The sequence below is a fragment of the Xenopus tropicalis genome, chromosome 9 (genome assembly GCF_000004195.4).
Source record: "Xenopus tropicalis strain Nigerian chromosome 9, UCB_Xtro_10.0, whole genome shotgun sequence".
In the NCBI taxonomy this organism is placed as follows: Eukaryota; Metazoa; Chordata; class Amphibia; order Anura; family Pipidae; genus Xenopus; species Xenopus tropicalis.
In genome coordinates, this window is record NC_030685.2 from 2,446,563 (window position 1) to 2,474,386 (window position 27,824).

At 53.8% G+C, this 27,824-nt stretch overlaps 2 protein-coding genes and 1 non-coding gene across 8 annotated transcripts; all 3 read right to left on the bottom strand.

The window, feature by feature from the left end:
- Nucleotides 1-1,844: 1,844 nt before the first annotated feature.
- ppp4c (protein phosphatase 4 catalytic subunit) lies at nucleotides 1,845-9,296 on the bottom strand. 3 transcript variants are annotated; one of them, XM_018090470.2, is made up of 9 exons: nucleotides 8,993-9,296; nucleotides 6,996-7,116; nucleotides 5,982-6,033; nucleotides 5,821-5,871; nucleotides 5,127-5,228; nucleotides 4,798-4,971; nucleotides 4,418-4,544; nucleotides 4,070-4,259; nucleotides 1,845-3,136 (listed from the first exon to the last, which is right to left on the bottom strand). In XM_018090470.2, exons 2-9 carry the CDS (start codon nucleotides 7,091-7,093, stop codon nucleotides 3,007-3,009), a joined length of 924 nt encoding a protein of 307 aa, XP_017945959.1. In that variant the 5' UTR covers nucleotides 7,094-7,116; nucleotides 8,993-9,296; the 3' UTR covers nucleotides 1,845-3,006.
- A 6,049-nt stretch (nucleotides 9,297-15,345) lies between these two features.
- aldoa (aldolase, fructose-bisphosphate A) lies at nucleotides 15,346-27,479 on the bottom strand. Of its 4 annotated transcripts, none has more exons than XM_012954970.3 (9): nucleotides 27,375-27,479; nucleotides 17,743-17,865; nucleotides 17,178-17,389; nucleotides 17,013-17,067; nucleotides 16,742-16,902; nucleotides 16,532-16,615; nucleotides 16,279-16,453; nucleotides 15,943-16,142; nucleotides 15,346-15,787 (listed from the first exon to the last, which is right to left on the bottom strand). In XM_012954970.3, exons 2-9 carry the CDS (start codon nucleotides 17,852-17,854, stop codon nucleotides 15,692-15,694), a joined length of 1,095 nt encoding a protein of 364 aa, XP_012810424.1. In that variant the 5' UTR covers nucleotides 17,855-17,865; nucleotides 27,375-27,479; the 3' UTR covers nucleotides 15,346-15,691.
- Nucleotides 22,771-22,842, bottom strand: trnag-ucc. The gene has a single exon. It is a non-coding gene; the product is annotated as a tRNA-Gly (tRNA).
- Nucleotides 27,480-27,824: the final 345 nt, after the last annotated feature.

Genomic DNA, 27,824 nt, shown 5'->3' on the forward strand with positions numbered 1-27,824 from the left:
TCTGTACCCGACCCTGTAGCCAGTTTCCCCCCTCTGTACCCGACCCTGTAGCCAGTTTCCCCCCCTCTGTACCCGACCCTGTAGCCAGTTTCCCCCCTCTGTACCCGACCCTGTAGCCAGTTTCCCCCCTCTGTACCCGACCCTGTAGCCAGTTTCCCCCCTCTGTACCCGACCCTGTAGCCAGTTCCCCCCTCTGTACCCGACCCTGTAGCCAGTTCCCCCCTCTGTACCCGACCCTGTAGCCAGTTTCCCCCCTCTGTACCCGACCCTGTAGCCAGTTCCCCCCTCTGTACCCGACCCTGTAGCCAGTTCCCCCCTCTGTACCCGACCCTGTAGCCAGTTTCCCCCCTCTGTACCCGACCCTGTAGCCAGTTTTCTATCCATGTGCAAATGACTTCACTAAGACCAATAGACCTTAGCTTAGAAAGCAGTCGTTTGTGGGGAACGGTATCAAATGCTTTGGCAAAATCCAAATAGATTATATCTACTGGGGATAAAGGGACAGGCTTGTTCAGTGCTGGGAAACTGTGCTTATTGCTCCCAACTCCAATTGCAGGAACAGAGAACAGGGAGCCGGATTTACTCACATCAGCTGGGATTCTCATTGGAGGATTCTTTTGCATTTCTGCCAATGCGGGCCCTAGAGAGCTGGGAAAGTTTTATTGGGCAATATTGCTTTAAGAATCCAACCCTGATGTTGCTGGACTACAGCTCCCAGCATGCCTCACCCTTCATTATATGTTACATTATTCTGGGATTTGTAGTCCGGCAACAGCTGAGTAACGTTTGGTTGAGCCGCGCTGTGCCGCAGGGTTTAGTTTCCCTTTCCCAGGGGCACCGAGCTCTTGCCTGAAAAGAAGAGGTGGGTAAAAATGGGTTCTGTGTTTCATCCCCTCCCTATTAGAGGCGGTGCCTCCCACACCCCCGGCCTCTCTACATAAGGATCACTCATGTCTATAAATAAGGAGTGAGCAGAGAGGTGACAGTGTGCAGCCGGCACTCAATGTTCCACTCACTATTAATAACCCCAGAGAGGTGCCAGCGAGGGAACCTCCCATCCACAGGCTTTGGCACCACAATGGTTAAAGGGGTTTGTCACGTTTAAATTAACTTTACATATGATGTAATTTACAAGTACAATTTGCAATTGGTCTTCTTTTCTTATAGTTTGTTATTTAGCTTTTTGTTCATCAGCTCTCTAGTTTGGGATTCAGCCGCTATCAGGTTGCTAGGGTCTTGTGTAGCTTAGCAACCAGGCAGTGGTTTCAATAGACCAGAATATGAATAGGAGAGGGGCTGAACAGAATGAGAATAAAAAGTGCCATTAAAAAGGTGACAGAGCAACAGATTTTGGCTGCTGGGGTCAGTGACCCCTATTTGATGAAGGCAAATAATCCAAAAACTATAAAAATAAATAAATAAATAAGGAAGACCAATTGCAACGTAGAGGTAAGGGATCGGTTACCCAGAAAGCCCGAAATAACGGAAAGCCCGTCTCCCATAGACTCCATTTTAATCAAATAAAACCGATTTAAATTTTCTCTGTAATAATAAAACAGAGTGACGGCCTTCCCCTAATTCGGAACTTTCTGGATAACCGGTTTCCGGATAACTGATCCCATACCTGTACCTTGTACTTGACCCCAATGGAGATATAATTAATCCTTATTGGGGGCAAAACAATCCTATTGGTTGAATTAATTTTTTTTAGTAGACTAAGGTACGGAGATCCAAATTACAGGAAGACCCCTTATCTAGAATACCCTGAGCTTTGTGGATAACGGGTCCTACACCCGCCCCTTTTCTACTGACCAACCGAAGCATTAACAGACTTAACATATAAATATATACAAATACATTTTCCATTTTTATTGCTTTTTCTCATTTTATTAGCAGATGTTTAACTGTATCCTACCAAAAATGTAAAATTAGAAGAAAAAAAAAATAAAAATAAAAGGGAAAAAGGATAAAATCTTTGACCAGAAAGAGTGCGGAACAAGAGACTGGGGCCATAGACGAAAGGAAGGGAGTTATAATGGAATATCGGCTGTTCCAGGGAAGGAATCGGAGGTTTGGCATTGTAGGTGGCAATACACGAGCTGAAGCTTTAGATGCCTCCTTGCCAAAGCAATCTCTCAGCTAGCCGCTTACAAAGGGTTAAACAAAATGGCTACTCACGTTCCCGGCAGCCCAGAATGGCTTCGCTGAGCTACAGGGGCCAGCTACGGTGAACACTTTGGCTCAAAAGTTGCCAATCGGCACCAAAAGGGGCTCAAATCTTAGATCTGCCGCAGCTTCTAAATAGAGAAGGGGCGGCGGGTTCCATCATCATCATCATCATCATGTCTCTCCTGGTCCCCCCCAGCTGGGATTGGGCGCCCGGGCCCCGCTTGCACTAAGGCACTCCGTACGTGAGTGTAAGCTCAGCATCTTAGTACAGGGGACGTGAGGCTCCGAGTGGAAGAGACATTATAAGGAATGACTGCGGATCTGGGGGGGGGGGGGGGTTATAAAATCAAGGAAGAAGCTGTGAATTCTAGAAGTATTTTGGTTTCCTTGCATAATGCTGCCCCCCCCTCTCTCCCTACTAGAAAGCATCACACTGACCCCCCCTGAAAGTCCTGCAGAGCATTACATTTACCTAGTTTCCTGAGAGGCGCAGCACGGCTACAGGAGTTTCCGGATATCTCCTCCTTTGCTAGAAGAGCTGGCAGGGCATTGCTAATTCACTGTAGGGGTGGCACGGCCATGCTATATACACAGCGGTAGCTCTCTCTTCCCAACCGTTGCTACCTAACACATACACACACACACGAGGCTCCGTGAGATGGATCTAGAAAAGAAGGGGCGATGCTCTGCAGCGGAGCTGGGCGCTGGCAAATCATTTGTTTAGAAACAGCAGCACTGGTCCCGTTGCCAGAGGTGAGAGGAGGAGAGAGAGTTGTGCTGGGAGCAGTTCAAAAAGACAATCAGGAGGAAATGGTGCAGAGGCCATCATTGGGCGGGTCACAGGAAGTAATCAGCGACGGGTTTCTTGGAGGGGATACCTCTCGTCTCCTGGGGGGCAGCCTCAAATATGATGAATTCTTTCTGTAGGTGTTCGTCCAGCTCAAGTATGGCGGCGACATTCCCGCACCTACAGAGAACACAGAGTCAGGCTGCGGGGGGGCACACACTCACACTCAATGAGCGGAACTAAAGGGGACACTGTGTGACAACCAATATTGTGCCAATGAATTGTACTCATCTAAATGCAGAAGGAATGGGCTTTAAAAAGTAGTGTTTGGGGCTGATTTATTGAGAAATTTCTCCAAAAACCCACTTCCTGCTGCCTCCTTTCCCAGGCTGTGCAGGGGGGCCGGCGGCACTGTAGGATAGGAACCAATCAGCAGCTAGGCTGACCTGATAGGGAACTGAAGCCTGTCTGTGCTTGTGTGAGTTCAGGGCTGTGATTGGCTCTCCCCCTCCTAGAGGGACCATTAGGACACGCCCACCCCTCACTGGAAACCCAGACAGGGACCCGAGAGGATCTATAGGGAGCTCCAATAAAGGGGCCATTGTTACAGATAGGGTTAAAGGAGACATATCCTATAAAAATTAAGAATGTACCAGGGAATTATACTCCTCTAGATATAGAAGGATTGTGCTTAAAAAGTTGTGTTTCTGTACTGTAGGATAGGAACCAATCAGCAGCTAGGCTGACCTGATAGGGAACTGAAGCCTGTCTGTGCTTGTGTGAGTGCAGGGCTGTGATTGGCTCTCCCCCTCCTACTGTGCTTCTGGCAGGGACTGTTAGGACACGCCCACCCCTCATTTGAAACCCAGACAGGGACCTGAGAGGATCTATAGGGAGCTCCAATAAAGGGGCCATTGTTACAGATAGGGTTAATGTTTAGCCCAAAGGGAAACCAGCACCGGATATTATTCATAATTGCCTACAGGGTTAGGGGTTTCCCATTTATCCAATATGTCTCCTTTAATGTTTAAAAGGAAACCAGCCTACAGGGTAAGGGTTTTTCCCCTTTATCCTATCCTTATCCTATGTCTCTCCATTAAACTGTCTCTTTACCTGTAGCAGTAGTTTGGTGCCGACCACACAGTTAAGACAGTCTCGTTGAAGTGCCACTTGTATCCTTCCATGACAAGCTGGTGAGCCCGGCAAATCATATCAATGTTGTTGGCTGCGTTGAATTGTGCCACTACGTCACTGCCAAAAAGGTATCCAGCTCCCCTGGGGCTCACCCCCCATCCGGTAGTATCTGGCAGAGAGCGAGAGAGAGCACAGTCAGCAGTCTATAGAACAAGATATCTAATAATATATCTCCAGAAGGCCTGGAAGCCATTGTACCGACTGGCAAACAGCCCTAAACATAAGGCTGGATACATCCCATAATAATGCCATAAAGCTTCACGTTACCTTCTGGGTCACTCCAGAGCAGGTCACACATGGGTCCATCATGAGGCACTTCTTGCTTGCGGTCAATAGTTCTAATCTGATCCAATGTCTGAATGGAGGGTGACAGCCCACCATGTACACAAAAGATCTAGCAGAAATACAAACAGATCCCATGTTTTTCATTATATATACGTATTGTGTATATACCTATATACCATACCCTAAGCACACAACTCAGGAGCAGAGTACAGTGTTTAAACCCCCAGGGGGTGGGAGATATATGTAAAGTGGCATTTCATTGGACATATACTGCCGGCATATCAAATTAAGCCATTTTGGTGATGGGGGGGGGAACAAAAGTGATTGGATGCCCAATAGGACTCGTAATCCCAGCCCCTCACCTTGCCATCTATGATAGCAGACAGACTGAGGTAGTCAAAGATCTCTGTGCAGTAGCGCCACACCGTTACCGAGCCGTATTTGCGCAGACACTCGTCGTAGAAACCGTACACTTGTGTGATTTGCCGGCTCTCGTGGTTGCCGCGTATCAGGGTGATCCGATCTGGGTAACGAACCTGCGGAGCAGAAAGGAGAAATCATGCCGCCATGACAAACCCAGTCCTTTCATGCACATTCAATGTAAAGGCTGCTCAGCCCCAGGGGGGGCAGTTCTGCTACGCTGCAGTCTGATAAGCCACAGTGCCCCCCCAGACCCTAACACAGCACTTACCTTTAGTGCTAAGAGAAGGAGGAATGTTTCAACGCTGTAAAACCCACGATCCACAAAGTCACCCATGAAAAGGTAATTTGTCTCGGGGACGTCGCCGCCCACCTAGGGAAACGAGAATAACAAGTTGACACAAACTGCACGTCACACACCGTTTAGTTGAAACAAAACACTAATGGGATACAGAACAAAGTTCAGTGGTTTCACGGAGGGCTACTGGGCTAATGCTCCTTAGCCAGCGGCTGCTGACCCTGAACTTAGCCCCCAACCCTGACAGCGTGTTGGTAGGAGCCCCTTACACAATTAAAGGGGACATATTGTGTGTAAAATAAGATTGTGACAACGAACCAATCAGCAGCTAGGCTGACCTGATAGGGAACTGAAGCCTGTCTGTGCTTGTGTGACTGCAGGGCTGTGATTGGCTCTCCCCCTCCTACTGTGCTTCTGGCAGGGACCGTTAGGACACACCCACCCCTCATTTGAAACCCAGACAGGGACCTGAGAGGATCTATAGGGAGCTCCAATAAAGGGGCCATTGTTACAGATAGGGTTAATGTTTAGCCCCAAGTGCATGTAACACAAAGCGAGAAGAAAGCAGGTAACAGGCTGCACCCTTCTGATCCCAGGGGCTCACACTCACTCTCATTGCACTAGTTACTTGCTGCCATTATGAAGATCTCCCCATCCGTAAACTCACCCTGAACAACTCCTTGAGATCGTAGAACTGCCCATGGATATCCCCACAGACCTAGGAGACAGATCCAGGATAGAAAGTGTTAGTACTTCATGCTCAGTAAGGTCTCAGCCCCAATGTTGCCTGCCCCCCACGGAGGTATTTCCCATGGACGTGCCCCTTACCGTAACAGGCGAATCGACTCGTTGCACGTTACTCTCTTCTACCAGAATCTCTCTGTAAAGTGAGGGGAGAACATAAGGCTACTTATGTACGCAGCACTGTACTGCAGAATAAATTAAAGTGATTATGATTATATATTATATATAATCATAAAGATAATTTATGGCACTGATCACTTTACAGCATTCGCTGCACACTTTACTGAAATGGTCACTTTATGACATGTGATGTTTTAATGATAATTTATGGCACGGATCACTTTTCAGCATTAGTAACATGCTTTACTGCAATAGTCACTTTATGGCATGTGTGCAATAGATACTTTATGTGAGCACTAATTATCTAATGATAATCTATGGCACGGATCACTTTGCAGCATTAGTTACATGCTTTACTGCAATCACTGCATGTCACTTTATGGCATATGTGCACTGTGTGTCACTTCCTATTTGCTGGTTCACTATGGATAAATAGAACATGGGTTTGGTTAGCATGGTTGCCTTGAGAAAGGTCCCGATGGGGACCGAAACGTAACGGTGGCTGTTCATGCGTTTTTAATACACAATTGATTGTTTTTGGAATATAACTCGGTGTTGCTGGTCTTTTTTGGATATATATAGTGATATTCTGAGACAATTAAAAAAATTTTTTTAAGTTATTTAATTTTCAGTTCAGCAGCTCTCCAGTATGGAGTTTCAGTTTGGTTGCTAGGGTCCAAGTTACCTTAACAACCAGAGAGTGGTTTGGATGAGAGACTGGTATATGAATAGGAGGAGGGCCTGAATAGAAAAGTTACAAAAAGTAACAATAAAACTGGAGCCTCACAGAGCAATAGTTTTTTTTGCTACTGGGGTCAGTGACCCTCATATAAAAACTAATAAATAATTCAAGAACTATGACAAATTAATAATGAAGATTAAAATGTTGCTTAGAAGTGGCTGCTCTATAACACCCTAAAGGTGACCCCCCCCAGGCAGACCCAGCCGGCCCATAAGGTGGCTCTGCAGAAGACTCACCGCGCTTTGGCACAAAGAGCTTTCACTTCGCTCTCCTTGATGAGCTCACAGCGCCTCAGCTGCTCGATCTGCCGGTCGAGGTCACTGATTTCAGTCATGGTCCCTCCTCAATGAAGCTTCACTAAAGGGAAAAACCGGCAATTTTACTTACTGAACAAAAAAGGGGGCTTATAGCAAAACTCAAAACCCCCCTAATCTCTCAGACCCCACCCCCAGGCATAATGGGGTCCTTCTACAGAGCCCACCCCCAGGCATAATGGGGTCCTTCTACAGAGCCCACCCCCTGGCATAATGGGGTCCTTCTACAGAGCCCACCCCCTGGCATAATGGGGTCCTTCTACAGAGCCCACCCCCTGGCATAATGGGGTCCTTCTACAGAGCCCCACAAGCTATAACATACCCCCACACTAGGGTCCTTATATTTGCCCCTAGCCATAATGGGGTCATTATACTTACCCGCCCCCTACACCTGGGTACTTACTGCCACTAATGCCCCAGCCTTTAGACCCAAATCCTCACCTCAGTTACATAAAAGTATTTATCCCCCCCCCCCAACTAGTGTATTTATACACCCTGTATGTGAATATGAATACCAACACTCCAGGCCCAATGGGGGTCCTTAGACAGACCCCACCCCCCCGGGCCCAATGGGGGTCCTTAGACAGACCCCACCCCCCGGGCCCAATGGGGGTCCTTAGACAGACCCCACCCCCCGGGCCCAATGGGGGTCCTTAGACAGACCCCACCCCCCGGGCCCAATGGGGGTCCTTAGACAGACCCCACCCCCCGGGCCCAATGGGGGTCCTTAGACAGACCCCACCCCCCCGGGCCCAATGGGGGTCCTTAGACAGACCCCACCCCCCCGGGCCCAATGGGGGTCCTTAGACAGACCCCACCCCCCGGGCCCAATGGGGGTCCTTAGACAGACCCCACCCCCCCGGCCCAATGGGGGTCCTTAGACAGAGCCCACCCCCCGGCCCAATGGGGGTCCTTAGACAGACCCCACCCCCCGGGCCCAATGGGGGTCCTTAGACAGACCCCACCCCCCGGGCCCAATGGGGGTCCTTAGACAGACCCCACCCCCCGGGCCCAATGGGGGTCCTTAGACAGACCCCACCCCCGGGCCCCAATGGGGGTCCTTAGACAGACCCCACCCCCCGGGCCCAATGGGGGTCCTTAGACAGACCCCACCCCCCGGGCCCAATGGGGGTCCTTAGACAGACCCCACCCCCCCGGGCCCAATGGGGTCCTTAGACAGACCCCACCCCCCCGGGCCCAATGGGGGTCCTTAGACAGACCCCACCCCCCCGGGCCCAATGGGGGTCCTTAGACAGAGCCCACCCCCCGGCCCAATGGGGTCCTTAGACAGAGCCCACCCCCCCGGGCCCAATGGGGGTCCTTAGACAGACCCCACCCCCCGGGCCCAATGGGGGTCCTTAGACAGACCCCACCCCCCGGGCCCAATGGGGGTCCTTAGACAGACCCCACCCCCCCGGGCCCAATGGGGGTCCTTAGACAGACCCCACCCCCCCGGGCCCAATGGGGGTCCTTAGACAGACCCCACCCCCCCGGGCCCAATGGGGGTCCTTAGACAGAGCCCACCCCCCGGGCCCAATGGGGGTCCTTAGACAGAGCCCACCCCCCCGGGCCCAATGGGGGTCCTTCTACAGAGCCCACCCCCCCGGGCCCAATGGGGGTCCTTAGACAGACCCCACCCCCCGGGCCCAATGGGGGTCCTTAGACAGACCCCACCCCCCGGGCCCAATGGGGGTTCTTATACAGGCCCCACCCCCAGGCATAACAAGTTGCTTAAACTGAACCCCACTACCTATAATGGGGTCCATATAGCGACCCACCCCCGCCCATAATGGGGCCCGTACCCCTGGGGTACCTACTCGCAGTAATGCCCCTCAGTGACACACAAGGATTAATATGGGAGTATGGGGGAGAGACGTATCCCCCCCCAGGTTCCCTCTCACATCGGACGGGGGACTCACACACAGCTCGGTGCCGATCCCCCACCCCCAGTTCCGGGCAGTTAGAAGCCGAGAGCGCACATCCGGGTCCCGGCGGCTCAGCCCCACACACGGATACACACACACACACGGGCTTCCGGTACACAGGCCGCCTTACCGGATCCGGGGAGCGGTGTGTGCGGGTCTCTCCCCCCGGAGCCTCCCGCTTCCTCCTCTCCACACAGCGAGAGCCAAACACCGCGAGAGTGTGACGTCAATGGCGCGTCTGCGAACTCCCAGCAGCCCCTGCGCGACCGCTCTCAGTCCCGCCCAATAGCCATTGCGACTGGCGGGAAATACCTTTGTTTGGAGTTTTTTTTTAACTGCAACTTTATTAACACAGATCGGGACACAAAGCGGACAGTATCACGTGACTGGGAGTTACAAGAGTGATGTTTTTGTAGCAAAGCAGTTGCCGCTCTCCCCCTTAACCCACAGCTAGGAGTGTTTGGTGTCTACACCAGGCTTATGGTGGTTGTCTTTTATTATTTCGTGAGATTTAACTCCTGTGTACATCATAGGAGGGCGGCAGAGCGGTTAATTTTGCCGGAGGCCTCTGCCGAGTGAGCCCTCCAATCAGAAACCTCTCGCCTGGGCAGCCCTCCAATCAGAAGCCTCTCGAATGGGGAGCCCTCCAATCAGAAGCCTCTCGAATGGGGAGCCCTCCAATCAGAAGTTTCTGAACAGGGAGCTTCTGACATGGGGGAGAAGCTTCCCATTCGAGAGACTTCTGATTGGAGGAAATCCCCCCAACCAGAAGCCTCTTACGTAGGGAACCCTCCAACCAGAAGCCTGCTGAATGGACAGCCCTCGCGTCAGAAGCCGTAAGATTTGGGCTACTAATTACAAGTACGAGTACAAACCCGCCAAGGTACAGATTTGGGCTATTTTGTGGAGCCTTGGTGGGTTTGTAATTTGGAAACTAGCCAAAGTTTTATTCCCCCCTAGTGTGCCTGTTCCACTGCATGCTGGGTAATGTAGTTTGTATCTAACAATTAGCCTACTGCTACGATTAATATAAAACTACAATACCCAGCATGCAATTGGACAGTATAGACAGGGGCTCTGTTTTCTATTCTTTTTTGCTGTTTCAGGCTCAACCTGTCTGCCCTACACCCTGCTCTATAGGGTATGTGATTGTACTATTACTTTTCTACTGGTGCTGCTGAGAGTTGTAGTTTAACGCACCCATATGTATATAGTGTCTGGGGTTAATGCAATATCAGCCATCCCAGTAACTGGGTAGTGATTATATAATTTTTATATTATATAATTTCTTTATTGCGCATATTGGGCTATTTTTGGGCTACTTTTAAAGTGGCTTTTGGCTAGTTGGAAAAATAAATCTGGCAACCCTGGAAGCCGCCAGCCTCGTTCAACCGCATTTGTGTCTGCCCGCCCTCTGAAAGGGCAATAGTAGTAATTAGTGAGGAGTCGAAAGGGTGGGGGCTGCCAGCGTTAGATGCCAGTGTGTAGGAGGGTCCTGCAGGGCAGGGCATTAACCCCTGAGCTGCTGTTAAAATGTATTTTGCTGATCTGACTAGAAAGTGCTGTATGGTTGCTAGGGTCCCACTCATCCTAGCAACTAGTGGTTTGAATGGCAAAATGAAGGATTAAGTGGAGGGGTGCAGCTACAATAAATAATGAGCCTACGATTGTTCAGGCCAATTTCCCCGTTTAAACCCCCCCATATGCACTGGTTATTTTCAGTGACTGCCCCATTGGCTGATTTATCTGATGGTGAGCAGTGATTGGCTGCTGCTTAGCGGAATGCCCCTAGGGTCCAAACTGCCCAACTGGCTGCTTGCAGGCACTGCCAGACTTATAAAAGGAGCATGATGGGGGAGCGGGGCCCTCACTATACTAGGGCCACATCGGGGGCTATTACACTGAAAGTGCACAACAGTGCTGTGCCAGCCTTATAATAGGAGCATGATGGGGGAGTGGGGCCCTCACTATACTAGTGCCACATCGGGGGCTGTGCCAGCCTTATAATGGGAGCATGATGGGGGAGCGGGGCCCTCACTATACTAGGGCCACATCGGGGGCTGTTACACTGAAAGTGCACAACAGTGCTGTGCCAGCCTTATAATGGGAGCATGATGGGGGAGCGGGGCCCTAACTATACTAGGGCCACATCGGGGGCTATTACACTGAAAGTGCACAACAGTGCTGTGCCAGCCTTATAATGGGAGCATGATGGGGGAGCGGGGCCCTAACTATACTAGGGCCACATCGGGGGCTATTACACTGAAAGTGCACAACAGTGCTGTGCCAGCCTTATAATGGGAGCATGATGGGGGAGCGGGGCCCTCACTATACTAGGGCCACATCGGGGGCTATTACACAAAGTGCACAACAGTGCTGTGCCAGACTTATAATAGGAGCATGATGGGGGAGCGGGGCCCTCACTATACTAGGGCCACATCGGGGGCTATTACACAAAGTGCACAACAGTGCTGTGCCAGCCTTATAATGGGAGCATGATGGGGGAGCGGGGCCCTCACTATACTAGGGCCACATTGGGGGCTATTACACAAAGTGCACAACAGTGTTGTGCCAGCCTTATAATGGGAGCATGATGGGGGAGCGGGGCCCTCACTATACTAGGGCCACATCGGGGGCTATTACACAAAGTGCACAACAGTGCTGTGCCAGCCTTATAATGGGAGCATGATGGGGGAGCGGGGCCCCCACTATACTAGGGCCACATCGGGGGCTATTACACAAAGTGCACAACAGTGCTGTGCCAGCCTTATAATGGGAGCATGATGGGGGAGCGGGGCCCCCACTATACTAGGGCCACATCGGGGGCTATTACACAAAGTGCACAACAGTGCTGTGCCAGCCTTATAATGGGAGCATGATGGGGGAGTGGGGCCCCCACTATACTAGGGCCACATCGGGGGCTGTGCCAGCCTTCTTTTCTCATTTCTGAGGCATTTTGGTTCGGAGCTTTTTCCTGTGGGCTGAAGGTTTGAGCACATGGACCCTACATACTAATGGGTGAATATACCCCTTGGGGCCCCAGCTGTAAAGCAAAATGCCACTGCTCCTTAGATCTGGATCTAGTGCTGGGAGTAATGCTTTGTGTTAGTGCTGCTGCTCCTGGATCTAGTGCTGGGAGTAATGCTTTGTGTTAGTGCTGTGCTGCTCCTGGATCTAGTGCTGGGAGTAATGCTTTGTGTTAGTGCTGTGCTGTTCCTGGATCTAGTGCTGGGAGTAATGCTTTGTGTTAGTGCTGTGCTGCTCCTGGATCTAGTGCTGGGAGTAATGCTTTGTGTTAGTGCTGTGCTGCTCCTGGATCTAGTGCTGGGAGTAGTGCTTTGTGTTAGTGCTGTGCTGCTCCTGGATCTAGTGCTGGGAGTAGTGCTTTGTGTTAGTGCTGTGCTACTCCTGGATCTAGTGCTGGGAGTAGTGCTTTGTGTTAGTGCTGTGCTACTCCTGGATCTAGTGCTTGGGGTAGTGCTTTGTGTTAGTGCTGTGCTACTCCTGGATCTAGTGCTGGGAGTAGCGCTTTGTGTTAGTGCTGCTGCTCCTGGATCTAGTGCTGGGAGTAATGCTTTGTGTTAGTGCTGTGCTACTCCTGGATCTAGTGCTTGGGGTAGTGCTTTGTGTTAGTGCTGTGCTACTCCTGGATCTAGTGCTGGGAGTAATGCTTTGTGTTAGTGCTGTGCTACTCCTGGATCTAGTGCTTGGGGTAGTGCTTTGTGTTAGTGCTGTGCTGCTCCTGGATCTAGTGCTGGGAGTAGCGCTTTGTGTTAGTGCTGCTGCTCCTGGATCTAGTGCTGGGAGTAGCGCTTTGTGTTAGTGCTGCTGCTCCTGGATCTAGTGCTGGGAGTAGTGCTTTGTGTTAATGCTGCTGTTCCTGGATCTAGTGCTGGGAGTAATGCTTTGTGTTAGTGCTGTGCTGCTCCTGGATCTAGTGCTGGGAGTAATGCTTTGTGTTAGTGCTGTGCTGCTCCTGGATCTAGTGCTGGGAGTAGTGCTTTGTGTTAGTGCTGTGCTGCTCCTGGATCTAGTGCTGGGAGTAGTGCTTTGTGTTAGTGCTGTGCTGCTCCTGGATCTAGTGCTGGGAGTAGTGCTTTGTGTTAGTGCTGTGCTGCTCCTGGATCTAGTGCTGGGAGTAATGCTTTGTGTTAGTGCTGTGCTGCTCCTGGATCTAGTGCTGGGAGTAATGCTTTGTGTTAGTGCTGTGCTGCTCCTGGATCTAGTGCTGGGAGTAATGCTTTGTGTTAGTGCTGTGCTGCTCCTGGATCTAGTGCTGGGAGTAGTGCTTTGTATTAGTGCTGTGCTACTCCTGGATCTAGTGCTGGGAGTAATGCTTTGTATTAGTGCTGTGCTACTCCTGGATCTAGTGCTGGGAGTAATGCTTTGTGTTAGTGCTGTGCTGTTCCTGGATCTAGTGCTGGGAGTAATGCTTTGTGTTAATGCTGTGCTGTTCCTGGATCTAGTGCTGGGAGTAATGCTTTGTGTTAGTGCTGTGCTGCTCCTGGATCTAGTGCTGGGAGTAGTGCTTTGTGTTAATGCTGTGCTGTTCCTGGATCTAGTGCTTGGGGTAGCGCTTTGTGTTAGTGCTGTGCTGCTCCTGGATCTAGTGCTGGGAGTAATGCTTTGTGTTAGTGCTGTGCTGCTCCTGGATCTAGTGCTGGGAGTAGTGCTTTGTGTTAATGCTGTGCTGTTCCTGGATCTAGTGCTTGGGGTAGCGCTTTGTGTTAGTGCTGTGCTGCTCCTGGATCTAGTGCTGGGAGTAATGCTTTGTGTTAGTGCTGTGCTGCTCCTGGATCTAGTGCTGGGAGTAGCGCTTTGTGTTAGTGCTGTGCTGTTCCTGGATCTAGTGCTGGGAGTAATGCTTTGTGTTAGTGCTGTGCTACTCCTGGATCTAGTGCTTGGGGTAGCGCTTTGTGTTAGTGCTGTGCTGCTCCTGGATCTAGTGCTGGGAGTAGTGCTTTGTGTTAGTGCTGTGCTGTTCCTGGATCTAGTGCTTGGGGTAGCGCTTTGTGTTAGTGCTGTGCTGCTCCTGGATCTAGTGCTGGGAGTAATGCTTTGTGTTAGTGCTGTGCTGCTCCTGGATCTAGTGCTTGGGGTAGCGCTTTGTGTTAGTGCTGTGCTGCTCCTGGATCTAGTGCTGGGAGTAGCGCTTTGTGTTAGTGCTGTGCTGTTCCTGGATCTAGTGCTTGGGGTAGCGCTTTGTGTTAGTGCTGTGCTGCTCCTGGATCTAGTGCTGGGAGTAATGCTTTGTATTAGTGCTGTGCTGCTCCTGGATCTAGTGCTGGGAGTAATGCTTTGTGTTAGTGCTGTGCTGCTCCTGGATCTAGTGCTTGGGGTAGCGCTTTGTGTTAGTGCTGTGCTGCTCCTGGATCTAGTGCTGGGAGTAATGCTTTGTATTAGTGCTGTGCTGCTCCTGGATCTAGTGCTGGGAGTAATGCTTTGTGTTAGTGCTGTGCTGCTCCTGGATCTAGTGCTTGGGGTAGCGCTTTGTGTTAGTGCTGTGCTGCTCCTGGATCTAGTGCTGGGAGTAATGCTTTGTGTTAGTGCTGTGCTGCTCCTGGATCTAGTGCTGGGAGTAATGCTTTGTATTAGTGCTGTGCTGCTCCTGGATCTAGTGCTGGGAGTAATGCTTTGTGTTAGTGCTGTGCTGCTCCTGGATCTAGTGCTGGGAGTAATGCTTTGTGTTAGTGCTGTGCTGCTCCTGGATCTAGTGCTGGGAGTAATGCTTTGTGTTAGTGCTGTGCTGCTCCTGGATCTAGTGCTGGGAGTAATGCTTTGTGTTAGTGCTGTGCTGCTCCTGGATCTAGTGCTGGGAGTAATGCTTTGTGTTAGTGCTGTGCTGCTCCTGGATCTAGTGCTTGGGGTAGCGCTTTGTGTTAGTGCTGTGCTGCTCCTGGATCTAGTGCTGGGAGTAATGCTTTGTGTTAGTGCTGTGCTGCTCCTGGATCTAGTGCTGGGAGTAATGCTTTGTGTTAGTGCTGTGCTGCTCCTGGATCTAGTGCTGGGAGTAATGCTTTGTGTTAGTGCTGTGCTGCTCCTGGATCTAGTGCTGGGAGTAATGCTTTGTGTTAGTGCTGTGCTGCTCCTGGATCTAGTGCTGGGAGTAGTGCTTTGTGTTAGTGCTGTGCTGCTCCTGGATCTATAGTAGTGGCAGGTTGGAGGTACATAAGGAGCCCTATTAGATAAAGCTGCAGGCTAGAGCCATATTTAGTAAGTGTGGGTAGGGCACTGCCATGTTGCTTCCCTCAATAGGCCAGTTGTCTGTGGGCAGTCCCAAGGAGCATATACAAGGCAGATGTGTGCAGGGTGTGCAGTGTGTGCTTTGCCATTAGAAAGAGACAGGCTGAGTGGGTCAGAAACTGCTTTATTGAGGGTTTGTTCAGCAGTGACACATAGAACAGTGACTCAGAGCCGAGAATACAGATACAGGAGGTGCACGTAGCCCGGAGACAGACAGTCGCTCTCTCTCACACTCACACACGTCATTCACGCCCTCTGCTGGACTGTCCAGGAATCACCATAGCAACGCTCAGTCCGCAGTCTCTCTCTCTCTCCAGCAAGGGGAATGGCTTAGCTAATGTTCCGCAGGCGGGTCTCTACATTGGGGAGGGGCTAACCGCTCTGCAGGGGAGGAGCCCCTCACTAGGCAAATGGAAGCGGCCACCACAGTGACTAGGAGGAGTAGGAAGTCTAGTAGGCGTGGTTTGATACGAAGAGAGACTCGCCGGCAGCAGCTCCCGCCTCTCCGCTGGCTACGTATTTGCCTTGGCATGCCAGGCTGTTGGCCTATAGGGAGAGGAAAATGGGTGCAGTTAGTAAAAAACTACTATATTCCTGAAAATACAAATCCCAGCGTCCTCAGCTCAAGTAATGAAGGGTTTAGATAAACTCTGTTTTACTTGCCCTTTAATAGGTAATGGCAGTATAGAAGAAATCCTTACCAGGGCACGCTTGACGTACTCCTCCTGGGCCTTCTTGGTGTTTTCCTTCTTGCCCCCCCAGGCTTTGAGGGCGGAGGCCTGAAGGGCACGGCCGTAGGAGAAGGTCAGGGGCCAGGGTTTGATCAGGGGGCACTGGTTGATGGCATTGAGGTGCACGGTGGCCTCTTCCTCACTCTGACCTCCGGACAGGAAGGTGATTCCTGCGCACACACAAAGTAACGTTCAGTCACAGGGGCGGAAGTGGGGCATGTGCCCCCTATAATGCCAACAGGGGGTTTGGGCACCCCTGGTTCTATAGAGAAAATAGCCCAGCTCTGTTCCAATGCCCCTACTCACCTCCAACAGCAGGGGGCACTGTGCGCCTGAGGGCGGTGACTGTTGCCATAGCAACCTCCTGAGGGGGGTACTTCTTGGTGCAGGCATGCCCGGGGGTAACCATGTTTGGTTTCAGCAGGGTCCCTTCCAGGTAGATGTGGTGGTCGCTGAGAGCCTTGTACACTGCAGCCAGGACCTGGGGGTACACAATGCCACTCAGTACACAGCACCAAGTACTCAATGCCCCCCCCCCCCCATACTGGGCACTACCTACCTTCTCTGTCACATACTGGCACCTCTTCAGGTCATGGTCTCCATCAGGGAGAACCTCGGGCTCCACAATGGGGACAATTCCGTTCTGTAGAGATAAGAAAGCGGGTGAAGGTCAGACCAGGCTCACCCCAAACTCTGCCACCCTTCTCCATAGATGCCTAGCTATCCGCGCCACAAGGACCCCCCCCCCCCATCATGGCAGTTTTATTACCTGTTGGCAAATGCTGGCATAGCGAGCCAATACGTTGGCATTCTCAATGATGGCCAGATGAGAGGGAGTGTGTTCTGAGATCTTGAGCACGCAGCGCCACTTGGCAAAGTCAGCGCCATCTTTCTTGTACTGGGCGCAGCGCTCGGACAGTCCGTCGAGACCTACAGAACAACGGAACTTAGGCACCTTCCATGGAATTATTGGTGGCGGCACGACTAGAGCGTCTTAAGGTCCAATCCATAAGAATTCGCTACAGGACCCCCATGCCTACCTTGAGTTGTGGTTTCACCGTTGGTTCCAGCCAGAGGGACGACACCTTTGTCAACCTGTGTGGGAGGGGAAAGAACATTCCAGGTCATTCCACCTGCACAAATGCTGGGGGGGGGGGGGAAGGGGTGCAACCCACACCCCTAAATTCCTCCACCTAAAATCTCACCTTAATGCCTACGACACCCCCTTTTTTCTTGATGACTTCGGTGAAGGCGACGCCATCGTCGCTCTTGTGGTAGAGAGTCTCGTGGAAGGTGATGACGCCCCCAATGCAGGGGTTCACTCTGTCGTCGGCGGTGAAGAGCAGCTGGCGGTATAAGCGGCGGTTCTCCTCGGTGTTCTCTGCCCCGATGGAACTCAAGCGCTTAGCGATGCTGCCTGCAGACGAGCAATGAAAGAGTTAATGGAACAGTCTCAGTGCCGTAAAGCCTATCTAGCAAGCCGACCAGGCCCCCCTTTCTAACAGGGGGCGTGGCCACAAAGGAAAGGCCTCCCACATTCCCCAGTGCTGGCAGTTACTAAGGTGACAGTAGCCGGGAGCTTGGGAGAATAAATACAAGCTGGGGGCACGAGCCAAGTGGCACCTGTGCCGGGTCACGTAGCTGGCAACGGAGAGTGGTTATGGATAAACAACAGAAGGATAACCCCCAACCTCCGTAAGGATCATAACCCCCAAATAAGGAACCCCCATTCCAGGCAGGTTCCCCCCAGGGGCCAGGGCACACACTGACCTGTGGACTCATCGGCTGCCAGGATGCCCTTGCCAGTGGCCACAATGCGTTTGGCGATGTCATGGAGCTCCTTCTTCTGCTCGGGGGTCAGTGCTGGGTACTGGTGAGGCATGGTGCTACTATCTGCTGGGGGGGAGAGAAGAGCCGTCAGAAGGTTGGGGGGGGGTGGAAAGGGTTAAGAGGGCTGGGGCTCATCACAGCAGATATTGCTGCATGAATAGAGGGCACCATGGTGCCAGCGCGCCCTGGGGCAAAGTTACAGATACACAACCCCCTGGCGCAGACTTACAGGCTATTGCTCACATTAACCTCTCCTACGCCAGACACACATGAATAGTCCATTGACCCTTCGTTGCCAGTAATTCTGCATTAAATCTTCCCTCGACCAATCACTACCTCCAGCATCACACAAATCATCTGTTGCTACCAGAGAAGGAGAGACCATTGCGGCATTAACCCTTTCTTTCCGTGTGTCGTACGCATCTCTCCATTAACCCAACCCTTGCTGCAGTTACCCTGCCCCCTGCCCATCAGTAACTGGGCCCCCAGAGGCACTGAAGGACACTTGAAGGACAGGCCCACCAAAACCTACAGCCATCAGGGAAGGACATTAACCTCTCCTGTGCTGGATATGCCAAGTCATGTAGAACAGGAAGAGTTAAAAGCCTCGCTGGGAGGAGATGCAGTTACTCTCATTAAGCGGAAATGATGAAGCAAGGAGGAAGAAGAGTCGGAATTGCGACACGGGTGCGGGGGCACAGAGCGTGGTACATTGGCACACATGGGTCCCGCACCCCCTGCCCGGGCCCACCCAAGGATGCCAGCTACATAGTACAGTCAGCCATTGGCTATGGGATATTAACCCAGTCCTGCTAGAGACACATTAACCCTGTACTGCCAGGGATCAGCTAGGGAGAATGAATCCCTATCGCGCTTGGAATCAGTACAGTGTTGGAACATTAACCCATGGTCTGCCAACGAGCAGTTACGCTGTATTAACCCTATGATGCCAGGGGCCAAAAGTTAACTTCTTTGCCGACAGGGATCTGAGCCCTTTTGTGTATGGGGCCAACACAGTGCTGGAACCTTAACCCACGGCCTGCCAGAGATCTGCAACTCCAACATTAACCCTTGTACTGCCAGGGGTTGTTATAGCACTGGAAATAAAGAGCCATAGAAAGGCAGAATTAATAGCCTCAGGCCAAGGGCAGTAGCAAGCACATCTCCCATAACTGCCACCCAGTGATACCCCACTACTCAGCTGTAATACCCTAACGTACCCTCCCAGGAGCCACATAGTAACCCTTTCCACTGGCTGCCAAGATAATAACCCCCTTACCTGCCTGGCTAAGATTCTACCCCTCCCCCACCGTTGTGCTGTCTCATCAGGGCCAGATCCCCAGCACATTTCACAAACTCCCCATCCCCCCCAACTTTCCCCCCCAGCCCTACCTGCACACACCCACTCACACCTGCATACGGCACACCCAATCCTAGCAGATTTAGCCTCTCCTCCTCCCTTACATCACCCGCTCTGCATCCCTTCTCCCTGTCACCATGTACCCCACCTCTCCAGCCCCCTCCCCAATATCTACATCCCCCATCTCCTTCCATCTGCCCCTCTGCCATTCTACACCCCCCCCCCATCCATCTGCCATTCTACACCCCCCCATCCATCCATCTGCCCCTCTGCCATTCTACACCCCCCCCATCACCATCCATCTGCCCCTCTGCCATTCTACACCCCCCCCCATCACCATCCATCTGCCCCTCTGCCATTCTACACCCCCCCCCATCACCATCCATCTGCCCCTCTGCCATTCTACACCCCCCCCCATCACCATCCATCTGCCCCTCTGCCATTCTACACCCCCCCCCATCACCATCCATCTGCCCCTCTGCCATTCTACACCCCCCCCCATCACCATCCATCTGCCCCTCTGCCATTCTACACCCCCCCCATCACCATCCATCTGCCCCTCTGCCATTCTACACCCCCCCCATCACCATCCATCTGCCCCTCTGCCATTCTACAACCCCCCCCATCACCATCCATCTGCCCCTCTGCCATTCTACACCCCCCCCATCCATCTGCCCCTCTGCCATTCTACACCCCCCCCATCCATCTGCCCCTCTGCCATTCTACACCCCCCCATCCATCCATCTGCCCCTCTGCCATTCTACACCCCCCCATCCATCCATCTGCCCCTCTGCCATTCTACACCCCCCCCATCCATCTGCCCTCTGCCATTCTACACCCCCCATCCATCCATCTGCCCCTCTGCCATTCTACACCCCCCCATCCATCCATCTGCCCCTCTGCCATTCTACACCCCCCCCATCACCATCCATCTGCCCCTCTGCCATTCTACACCCCCCCCCATCCATCTGCCCCTCTGCCATTCTACACCCCCCCATCCATCCATCTGCCCCTCTGCCATTCTACACCCCCCCATCCATCTGCCCCTCTGCCATTCTACACCCCCCCATCCATCCATCTGCCCCTCTGCCATTCTACACCCCCCCCCATCCATCTGCCCCTCTGCCATTCTACACCCCCCCATCACCATCCATCTGCCCTCTGCCATTCTACACCCCCCCCATCCATCTGCCCCTCTGCCATTCTACACCCCCCCATCACCATCCATCTGCCCCTCTGCCATTCTACACCCCCCCATCACCATCCATCTGCCCCTCTGCCATTCTACACCCCCCCATCCATCTGCCCCTCTGCCATTCTACACCCCCCCCCCCCATCACCACCTGTCCATTCCCTGCCGCCTGGTACCCATCCCTTCCCCTATCCCGCCGCTCCCAGCCTGAGCTCCGTCCCTATCTGCCCCCCAGCCCGGAGCCTCACTCTCACCTCTTCCGCGCTCGGAGCCGGACTGATCCCCAATGTTCTGAATCAGCGCGTCATGTACCGACAGGGGCGGGGCCAGCTTTTAAAGGTACAGGGGCTGCGTGAGTGAGTGGGCGGGGCCGCTGGAGGTCAGTCAGGGTCACACTCTGCGCTAGAGACCCCCCCCCCCGGTCCCGGTACTGCGGCACAGTCAGGCATGGGCGGTACCGGGGGGATAAATGCCCAGCCTGCAGGGTACCCAATGCATGTCCCGCTGGGTAAGGGTAAGGGGCGCCCGAAACGCCTCACCGGGTACCGGGAAATGCGCCCATACACTCCAATGGCGCGAAACAGAAAAGTCGCCACTGACTAATTTGCTCCATTTTGAGAAATTTCCTCTGACAGATTCGCTCTTTGGGGTCTGGCCCCTTGGGATAAAATGGAACCTCACTAAGGGGTATTACCCCATTGGCCGCTAGGGGGCAGTGTGCCCGACAAACCCAGTACTGGCACCCAGGGGTCAACCGCAAATGTGCCCCAGTGGTACCGCTCATGTATGGCAGTGCCCACTTGTGCCAGCCTACATTACTAATGGGCAGGGCTGTGCCAGTGTCAGTAATGGGCTGTGCCAGTGTTAGTAATGGGCAGGGCTGTGCCAGTGTCAGTAATGGGCTGTGCCAGTGTTAGTAATAGGCAGGGCTGTGCCAGTGTTAGTAATGGGCAGTAATGCCAGTGTTAGTAATAGGCAGGGCTGTGCCAGTGTTAGTAATGGGCAGGGCTGTGCCAGTGTTAGTAATGGGCAGTAATGCCAGTGTTAGTAATAGGCAGGGCTGTGCCAGTGTTAGTAATGGGCAGGGCTGTGCCAGTGTTAGTAATGGGCAGGGCTGTGCCAGTGTTAGTAATGGGCAGGGCTGTGCCAGTGTCAGTAATGGGCAGGGCTGTGCCAGTGTCAGTAATGGGCTGTGCCAGTGTCAGTAATGGGCTGTGCCAGTGTTAGTAATGGGCAGGGCTGTGCCAGTGTCAGTAATGGGCAGGGCTGTGCCAGTGTTAGTAATGGGCAGGGCTGTGCCAGTGTTAGTAATGGGCAGGGCTGTGCCAGTGTTAGTAATGGGCTGTGCCAGTGTTAGTAATGGGCAGGGCTGTGCCAGTGTTAGTAATGGGCTGTGCCAGTGTTAGTAATGGGCAGGGCTGTGCCAGTGTTAGTAATGGGCCTGTGCCAGGACAGGAGGGATTGTGGGTAATTGGGTGACTAATCGCTCGCACACGCTTGTGCTTTCATAATGGCTCCAGTCATACAGAGACTCTCAGCCCCGGGACGTGACACTTCTCACATCTACTCGTCTGATGCAAACGGCAGCTTCCCCCCTGCACCCCCCCATTTCCTCTTCCTGCTCTGCTGCCATACCGCCTGCACTGCTGCCATACCGCCTGCTCTGCTGCCATACCCCCTGCTCTGCTGCCATACCGCCTGCTCTGCTGCCATACCCCCTGCGCTGCTGCCATACCGCCTGCTCTGCTGCCATACCGCCTGCTCTGCTGCCATACCGCCTGCTCTGCTGCCATACCGCCTGCTCTGCTGCCATACCCCCTGCGCTGCTGCCATACCGCCTGCTCTGCTGCCATACCGCCTGCACTGCTGCCATACCCCCTGCTCTGCTGCCATACCCCCTGCTCTGCTGCCATACCGCCTGCTCTGCTGCCATACCGCCTGCACTGCTGCCATACCCCCTGCGCTGCTGCCATACCCCCTGCGCTGCTGCCATACCGCCTGCGCTGCTGCCATACCCCCTGCTCTGCTGCCATACCCCCTGCTCTGCTGCCATACCCCTGCGCTGCTGCCATACCGCCTGCTCTGCTGCCATACCGCCTGCTCTGCTGCCATACCGCCTGCGCTGCTGCCATACCCCCTGCGCTGCTGCCATACCCCCTGCGCTGCTGCCATACCGCCTGCTCTGCTGCCATACCGCCTGCTCTGCTGCCATACCGCCTGCTCTGCTGCCTACTGTACAGCGCTGCATACATGACTGGCGCTTTATAAATAAAGATATACATACATACTGCCTGCAGCCCAGTCTGCCTATACTGAGCGTCTCAGATTCGGAGCCCACTGACTGGCACTGCCGGCAGAGCCACAACAGCATTTAGTTAATGTGACTTTTATGTCATAAATAACAAAAAAAAACTTCTGCATTGGCCGGGAATCGAACCCGGGTCAACTGCTTGGAAGGCAGCTATGCTCACCACTATACCACCAACGCTTGCTGGGGTGGGAGGGACCGGGCTGCCTGATGGCTGTACCTGCTATTGCTCAATTCTCCTTATCCCTTACGCCATACAAGGCAATAGCGGGAGGGGGGATTGTGTCCGGGTTCCGAGGGGCCACATGGAGCAGCAGCAGCTCACAGTGATTGGCCCCAGGTCATGAACGGGTCCAGCACCAGTAGGGACTGATAGGAGGAATAATGGCAGGAAGTGCTGCTCTAGTGAAGGGGTAGTGGGTGCAGGGAACTGATTCCCAGCACCAGGGGCAGTAGGGACTGATAGGAGGAATAATGGCAGGAAGTGCTGCTCTAGTGAAGGGGTAGTGGGTGCAGGGAACTGATTCCCAGCTGAAGAAGCAGTTGGCACTGAAGGAAGGCAGGAAGCAGTATATACCCAATGTATGTGCCCCTGGTGCCCCCTGAAATGCAGGATAGGTTTCCCAGGGAGGTACCATGCTGTAAATGGGGGTGAGAGCAGGGCTGGCAGGGGTACAGAGGGATGGGATCTCCCAGGCATATGGGGGGGTGTGGGGGGCACGGGAGCAGCTGCAGGGTGTCAGAAACTGAGCTGTACTGTGAGGCTCCAGAAATAGCCCTGACATTTACTGAGTGGCAGCTGGTTGGCAGGGGTGTCAGTGTGTGCCCCCTGTGAGAGGGTGTCAGGATATGGGGGTACAATGACTGCCAGCTGGTTGGCAGGGGTGTCAGTGTGTGCCCCCTGTGAGAGGGTGTCAGGATATGGGGGTACAATGACTGCCAGCTGGTTGGCAGGGGTGTCAGTGTGTGCCCCCTGTGAGAGGGTGTCAGGATATGGGGGTACAATGACTGCCAGCTGGTTGGCAGGGGTGTCAGTGTGTGCCCCCTGTGAGAGGGTGTCAGGATATGGGGGTACAATGACTGCCAGCTGGTTGGCAGGGGTGTCAGTGTGTGCCCCCTGTGAGAGGGTGTCAGGATATAGGGGTACAATGACTGGCAGCTGGTTGGCAGGGGTGTCAGTGTGTGCCCCCTGTGAGAGGGTGTCAGGATATGGGGGTACAATGGTGGCTGTGTAGGATATTAGGCTGAGGGTATTTCCTTGCAGGGATTGTGCTGTAGTAACAAGGAGTAGCGAGTATGACTGTATAGTAACACATATAGGAACAGTACCAGTGATGGGGGGGGGGGTATAGAATCAGGCAGGAGCTGTGGGTGCAGAATATATGGGGAGCGAGTGCTGTGTAGGTGCAACACAGGGGTGGGGCGCAGGATTTGCCCTCGGGGGGGGGGGGGTGCAACACAGACACGGGGGATTAGGCAGGTCTGAGCAGACTGTTAGGGGATTAAGAGGAATGTGCTGCAGTGCATTGTGGGAGAGCGGGGGCACAATGGCTGCCAGACAGGCACTAAAGCTACACAGCCCCCCCCAGCCTGAGTCAGCAGCTTGGCCCCCCAACCAATAACTGGCCTAATAGCATTCACATATCTATTGGGCAGGTTGGAAAATCCCATTGGGCCTTAGCCCCCCGGCACAGTCACCCTTATCCGGGCCCAACTGCTTATATTGGCAACTAGCCACCGACCTTATGGCATTCTGCTGTGGGGTCATTGGCTGGGCAATTATATAATGTTACTGTGCCCCTGGCATGGGGGGGGGGGGTGAGGGAGAAACTGGCAGAGAGGGAGAAACTGGCAGTGAGGGAGAGACTGGCAGTGAGGGAGAGACTGGTAGAGAGTGATACTGGCAGAGAGGGAGAGACTGGCAGAGAGTGAGACTGGCAGTGAGGGAGAAACTGGCAGAGAGGGAGAGACTGGCAGAGAGTGAGACTGGCAGGCAGTAAGGGAGAGAGTGGGAGAGATTGTCAGAGAGTGAGGGAGAGACTGGAAAAGAGTTATGGAGAGATTGGAAGAAAGTAAGACTGGCAGACAGTGAGAGACAGACTGGCAGAGAGGGAGAGACTTTGCAGAGAGTAATACTGGCAGAGAGTAAGAGACAGTCTGGCAGAGAGTGATGGAGAGACTGGAAGAGAGTGAGCCTGGCAAAGAGTAAGAGAGAGACTGGCAAAAAGTAAGGGTGAGACTGGCAGAGAGGAAGAGAGACTGGCAGAGAGGAAGAGAGACTGGCAGAGAGTAAGGGAGAGACTGGCAAAAAGTGAGGATGAGACTGACAGAGTGAGGGAGAGACTGACAGACAAAGACAAGGAGAGACAGACAGGTGGAAGGATTGGCAGACCACAGACTGACATTTTCTCAGACCCCCCCTCACATTCAGTCTCTGTGACTCTGCCCCCCCATAACCTTGCCAGTGACTGAATCAAAGGGAAACCTGGTGGTCTCTCAGAGACATACGGTACCCGCCCCCCTGTGTGTGACTGAGCGCACGTACAGCACTGAGAGTGCAGGGATCACAGGCGCTGACTGCGCGGGGGGGGGGGCACAGGAAGGGGTATGGGGGGGAGGGAGGCAATAAATAACAGACATATGAAATGACATTAGACTCTGAGTGACATGTGATGCGACTGCTGCTACATTGTGTCTAAAGTCAGAACCAGAGAACAGAGGGGACAGTCAGTCTCCATTATACCCCCATATCCTGATAACACTCTCGGCCAATCAGGTAGCAATGTCTCTATTATACCCCCATATCCTGATAACACTCTCGGCCAATCAGGTAGCAATGTCTCCATTTTACCCCCATATCCTGATAACACTCTGGGCCAATCAGGTTTTCCCTCAGGAACCCCTATTGCCCCATGTGGGTTCTACCAAAGTGCCATATAGTTGGCATTGTGCCACTTTCCCCCAGGCAGTGCCATGTACTGTGCCTCCCTATGGTGCATGCCCACTGTCTAATGCACCCCAATATCCCACAGTCTCCCCAGCGCTTGGTGCCAGATGCAGCCTATTGCCCCCCCATGGCACTATCCTGTGCCCAGATTACCCCACGCCCCCCCATGGCACTATGCTGTGCCCTGATTAACCCACGCCCCCCCATGGCACTATCCTGTGCCCAGATTACCCCACGCCCCCCCATGGCACTATCCTGTGCCCAGATTACCCCACGCCCCCCCATGGCACTATCCTGTGCCCAGATTACCCCACGCCCCCCCATGGCACTATCCTGTGCCCAGATTACCCCACGCCCCCCCATGGCACTATGCTGTGCCCTGATTAACCCACGGCCCCCCCATGGCACTATCCTGTGCCCAGATTACCCCACGCCCCCCCCATGGCACTATGCTGTGCCCAGATTACCCCCACGGCCCCCCATGGCACTATGCTGTGCCCAGATTACCCCCAAGGCCCCCCCATGGCACTATGCTGTGCCCAGATTACCCCCGCGGCCCCCCATGGCACTATCCTGTGCCCAGATTAACCCACGGCCCCCCCATGGCACTATCCTGTGCCCAGATTACCCCCACGGCCCCCCATGGCACTATGCTGTGCCCAGATTACCCCCAAGGCCCCCCCATGGCACTATGCTGTGCCCAGATTACCCCCACAGCCCCCCATGGCACTATGCTGTGCCCAGATTACCCCCAAGGCCCCCCCATGGCACTATGCTGTGCCCAGATTACCCCCACGGCCCCCCCATGGCACTATCCTGTGCCCAGATTAACCCACGGCCCCCCCATGGCACTATCCTGTGCCCAGATTACCCCCACGGCCCCCCATGGCACTATGCTGTGCCCAGATTACCCCCAAGGCCCCCCATGGCACTATGCTGTGCCCAGATTACCCCCACGGCCCCCCATGGCACTATGCTGTGCCCAGATTACCCCCAAGGCCCCCCCATGGCACTATGCTGTGCCCAGATTACCCCCACGGCCCCCCATGGCACTATCCTGTGCCCAGATTAACCCACGGCCCCCCCATGGCACTATCCTGTGCCCAGATTACCCCACGGCCCCCCATGGCACTATGCTGTGCCCAGATTACCCCCAAGGCCCCCCCATGGCACTATGCTGTGCCCAGATTACCCCCACGGCCCCCCATGGCACTATCCTGTGCCCAGATTACCCCCACGGCCCCCCATGGCACTATCCTGTGCCCAGATTACCCCCACGGCCCCCCATGGCACTATGCTGTGCCCAGATTACCCCCACGGCCCCCCATGGCACTATCCTGTGCCCAGATTACCCCCACGGCCCCCCATGGCACTATGCTGTGCCCAGATTACCCCACGGCCCCCCATGGCACTATGCTGTGCCCAGATTACCCCCACGGCCCCCCATGGCACTATGCTGTGCCCAGATTACCCCCACGGCCCCCCATGGCACTATGCTGTGCCCAGATTACCCCACGGCCCCCCCATGGCACTATGCTGTGCCCAGATTACCCCACGCCCCCCCCCATGGCACTATGCTGTGCCCAGATTACCCCACGCCCCCCCCCCATGGCACTATCCTGTGCCCAGATTACCCCCACGGCCCCCCCCCATGGCACCATGCTGTGCCCAGATTACCCCCACGGCCCCCCCATGGCACTATCCTGTGCCCAGATTAGCCCCACGGCCCCCCATGGCACTATCCTGTGCCCAGATTAGCCCTTACCTGAGAGCGGGTGCTGTAGGAAGCGGGCAGGGTGCTCAGGGGAGGTCTCAGCTCTGAGTGCCACTCGTTGCCTTGGGAAGGTTTATAAAGCCTCCCCCATGGAATGCTGGGTATTTGTGTCTGACCTTCAGGGACAACCCCTGACCTTTCCCATAGGGAGTAAATATAGCAGCGCTGCCCCCGGTATGTGTAACTGGATAGAGGGTGACATTCAGCGGCCCCTGGCCTGTCCCTCAAGGTGAACAGCCGACTGCCACCTACTCTGTGCCACCTTAACCCCTTCTTCCCAGGGCCCAGCAGCCACTGTAAGGATCTACCCCTGTACTGTCCAACTGCCCTACCCCTGATACTGTGCAACTGCCCTACCCCTGTACTGTGCAACTGCCCTACCCCTGATACTGTGCAACTGCCCTACCCCTGTACTGTGCAACTGCCCTACCCCTGTACTGT

Coding starts and splice junctions, on each gene's coding strand:
- ppp4c (XM_018090470.2), bottom strand. CDS start 7,093: ATGACTGAAATCAGTGACCTCGACCGGCAGATCGAGCAGCTGAGGCGC. Junction 4,545..4,797: donor CTGCTATCATAGATGGCAAG/GTGAGGGGCTGG, acceptor TATTTCTGCTAG/ATCTTTTGTGTACATGGTGG. Junction 3,137..4,069: donor GCACCAAACTACTGCTACAG/GTAAAGAGACAG, acceptor TGTTCTCTGTAG/GTGCGGGAATGTCGCCGCCA.
- aldoa (XM_012954970.3), bottom strand. CDS start 17,854: ATGCCTCACCAGTACCCAGCACTGACCCCCGAGCAGAAGAAGGAGCTC. Junction 17,068..17,177: donor GGGGTGTCGTAGGCATTAAG/GTGAGATTTTAG, acceptor CCTCCCACACAG/GTTGACAAAGGTGTCGTCCC. Junction 16,454..16,531: donor GCCAGTATGTGACAGAGAAG/GTAGGTAGTGCC, acceptor GTGTACCCCCAG/GTCCTGGCTGCAGTGTACAA.